Source organism: Sinocyclocheilus rhinocerous, unplaced genomic scaffold (genome assembly GCF_001515625.1).
Source record: "Sinocyclocheilus rhinocerous isolate Xijiao unplaced genomic scaffold, SAMN03320098_v1.1 scaffold809, whole genome shotgun sequence".
Lineage (NCBI taxonomy): Eukaryota > Metazoa > Chordata > Actinopteri > Cypriniformes > Cyprinidae > Sinocyclocheilus > Sinocyclocheilus rhinocerous.
In genome coordinates, this window is record NW_015652299.1 from 634891 (window position 1) to 638733 (window position 3843).

At 37.2% G+C, this 3843-nt stretch overlaps 1 protein-coding gene across 1 annotated transcript in view; it reads right to left on the minus strand.

Moving 5' to 3' along the window:
• LOC107714523 (cell adhesion molecule-related/down-regulated by oncogenes-like) overlaps positions 1 to 3843 on the minus strand; it is a 45756-nt gene that overhangs the window by 25245 nt on the left and 16668 nt on the right. The window contains exons 13-14 of the mRNA XM_016520375.1: positions 2210 to 2332; positions 418 to 609 (exon numbers count right to left, since the gene is read on the minus strand). Of these exons, the coding sequence (XP_016375861.1) occupies positions 418 to 609; positions 2210 to 2332 (315 nt within the window). The remainder of the gene's footprint in view (positions 1 to 417; positions 610 to 2209; positions 2333 to 3843) is intronic.

Below are 3843 nucleotides of genomic sequence, written 5' to 3' on the forward strand. Positions count from 1 at the left end.
AAAAAAGACAGAAAGAAAGAAAACTTCAAAGGGCCGGCTGTCGAGGAGAGGCAATGAAAACCAGGCCTGGATCAGGAGGTGAACTCTAACTCAATTTCATAAAGAATTTATTGACATAACATAACCTCTCTTAACCTTACAGAAATACTACATAAACTAAAACAAACAGAGCTGCTGGTTTTATTACTACATATCTAAATATAATAATAACAGTAGCAAAAGAAAATTATACATGTTCCACCATAAAAATATACACCTTAAAAAACATTGTAACAATTTTTGAACACTACAATGATGGAAATTCAATAGTTTTCTTAGTAATCATTCAGTACTTTGGTTCCCAGTTGGCCCCAACAACCATATGGACAAAAATACCTAAACCTAGACCAGGAAGTAAACAGGAAGTGTGGCACTTACTATGCAGACTGTTCTGCTGACGGTTCCTCCACAAGCACATGACGATGAAAACCAGCAGAATGAGCACCATGACGCCCAGAACACAGCCCACGATCAGGTAGAGCAGGCCGCCCGGCTGGCTGGGTGTATCTACGGGGTAAAATCCTGGAGGGGTTATGGGGCGCTGGCTGGGCACACCTGGAGGCTGACGGGCTGAAGGGAAAGAAGTAGAAGAAAGTGAGTTTAAAGGGATGAAACATCTGGATGTCTTTAAAGAGAATATGTCACAAGCTCTACATTTATTGGTTAGTGATTTAGTGTTTTTTTTTTTACATTTACAGAAAGAAATGCTGCTTTGCCCATGCAAAATTCACTGACACAATACTTAAAGTATACTTCGGTTTTTACACATATGCCAGGGTATGTGTACAGTGTGCAATGCAAATTTTGCTATCAGCACAGTACGTGCTTAATGTAAAATGGAGTCTACTTTGAAAGGCTATGTGTTCGAATATAAGTTATTTGGACTTTTTTTGAGTGTTTTTGGTTACTAAGGAGTTGTTATGTGGTTGCTAAGATGTTCTGGTGTTGCTAAGGTGTTTGAAGTGTTTTAGTGCACTCCTATACAGTTGCATATAGCATATTGCTATAGAGTGCAACAGTTGGAAGTTAACTGTTCAATTTTTTGTGTTTTGGTTCTGTTTGTGCACGTGAGGGGCTGTCACGCTATTTTGTGTTTGTTTATTTTATTATTAAATTATGTTTGAATGTTCGCCGGTTCCAGCCTCCTTCTTCCCGATCTACGAACGTTGTTACAGGAATGATTTTGAATGATAATTTTTAAACGTTTAAAGGCTGAGCTATGAGGTTGAGCTACGAGGTTGTTAATCAATGGTATATGCTTTTGTCGAAGCCAAAGCAAAAGACTGCGAATTACGTAGAGTCAGTTTCCATGCGTTCTCAAACTACATATCATTTGCATGCATAATATTCATCTTTTGCAATAAAATATGCTATTTCTATATAAATAACACCTTTAAATCAATAGATTTCCACTGTTTTTTTAATTCAGTTATGTTATTCACAATGCTTTATTGATTTGTAGTTCTTTCTCTCATTAAAGCCATTAAGCACAGTCTTGTACCTTTGTCTTTTTGTCCAATTTTCAAATATTTTTTGCTTCAGATCAAAGTTCTGTAATGTTCTGATTCACCTCGTGGCTGGTTGGTTTAGTTCATAGCTTATAACTCTGAAATAAAGACTTTTTAAAAATCCCTACAGGAAAAAAAATGAATGGTAAAAATGCTTAGTTGCTGATAAAGTGGGCAGCACTGTTGCACTCTATATTTGCTCCTCAACAAGCAGCACAATTTGATGAATCATTCATGTCTGTAGAACTAATGGGGCGGGATAAATTATGTACCGTTTAATACTAACGCTCTAAAACTTGGGATTAGGGGTTTGTTCAAATCTCTAACCCAAGTATAAGCAATAATAAAGCACCACTAACAAGTGCTGGCACATAACAATGCAACTGTTGTCAGTCTCAAAGCTTGCGGCAGCAGCCGGTCTGTTTGCACTCCATGATTTTTATTTGCTCTGGCTGTGAATGACGCTCTGGTTTGATTTCAACAGTGCTGCATTAGGGCAGTTATCAGGGAATGATGTCAAGGAGACGCAGCACAATGTCTCTCTTTGTCTAGCTTCTAATAAAATGATAGCTCGCTTTCCTCTGTCATTACCGCAGGGGCTTTATGGGTTCCTGTCTACATGTTAAATATAGCATTCCTGTGATGGTACTTCAGCCTCTCACCTTTGGTCTCGCAGATCATGACGTTACTATATTCGCTCTCGCCGCCGTCATTAAAGCACTGCATCTTGATGTCATAGGATGTCTCAGGTTGGAGCTGACCAATCAAATGCCAGAATTTGAAGCCTAGGGGAAGGAGGTGGGAAAAGGAAGGCAATGAGAGAGACTACTGAATGAAAAGGGCTTTTCTCAAAGCACGTGTTGTTCTCTCCAAACCACAATTCATTTGCTCAATCTCATTTTTCGCTCTCGCGCTCTCATTCTCACAGTCTCCCAGAAGGATTCAGACAGTTGCTTTGCTGCAGACAGGCTCCTTATAAGGCAGCTTAACGTTTGTTCTGGCCTGGCTCCAGTATTCCCGCTGAACACACTCAGGGCCCTGTGTACACACACACACACACATCGTAGCAGCCGCTCGCCACAGTCACTCATGTATGTTGAGAGCCAGATCTCTAATTACAGTTTGTGCCACAATATTTTATTTGTGTAGCTCATTTCTCTTTTTAATACAGCGAAGGCATGGTGTACACTAAACGACCAGCTGCTGTACTGCATAATGAGAGAGCAAAACACAAAACACACACTTACAGACTCGCACACACATGAAAAAAGCATCACAGGCTTTTTAGTGCCGTTTTTTCCCTGCACACATGATATATCAGTGTTTCCTGCACCACTGTTCAGCGCCGCTGCTGAATCAAATGTGACATGGCAAAAGAAATGATATATAAATTGTGAGTTTGCAGTCTGAATTGAATGTGATGAGATAAAAAAGCACAACCAAATAATACAAATAAATAAACATGTCTTCTATTGTGTTGTCTTTACTGGCTATTCACAAAAATAAACATATAGCACAGCCAGTGCAGTCTGATTCAGGAACAAATTACTCTTATGAACCAATTCTTGTAAAGAATTGGTCAAAAAGACTTACAAACTTCACAAGGTTTGAATCAGTCTAACGAATTTATTCTAAGCGGTTACATCTGATTGGCCATTTATAAAAACATGTGGTTTGTTATATTTGGTATTTTAACAAAATTTTTTTTAAATCTGTTACTAAAAAGGACTGTTTTTTGCATTTATGCATTTAAAATTGGCATAAAATTAACCCTGTAAAGCCTGACATGTGAAATAATTGTATAATTTTTTATGGAACATTTTATTGAACCTTTAGACAAAATATAAAAATAAATAAAAAATAAAAACATTTTTTTTTTTTTTTTTTAATGGCTCATGGAAAAATGTATTGAGGTTGTTATAAAATATTTTTAGAATTTATACTAAAAGGCCTTTCATTTGCTAAAAAAGTATAAACTATCAATCAGATGACAGAAGGCATGCAGTTTTGTATACAACAGGCCGATAATTTAGAGGCCTTTGAAATTTGCATATCAAATATGATACATTAGGCTTTATACATTTTAAAGGGGTCATATGATGCTATTTTAAAGATCATTATTTTGTGTATTTGGTGTAACAGAATATGTTGACATGCTTTAATGTTCAAAAAACACATTATTTTTCAAATACTGTACATTATTGTAGGTCCTCTATGCCCCGCCTCTCTCAAACACGTCATTTTCAACAAAGACCCCTCTTTTGACAAGCGCAGTCTGCTCTGATTAGCCAGCTGA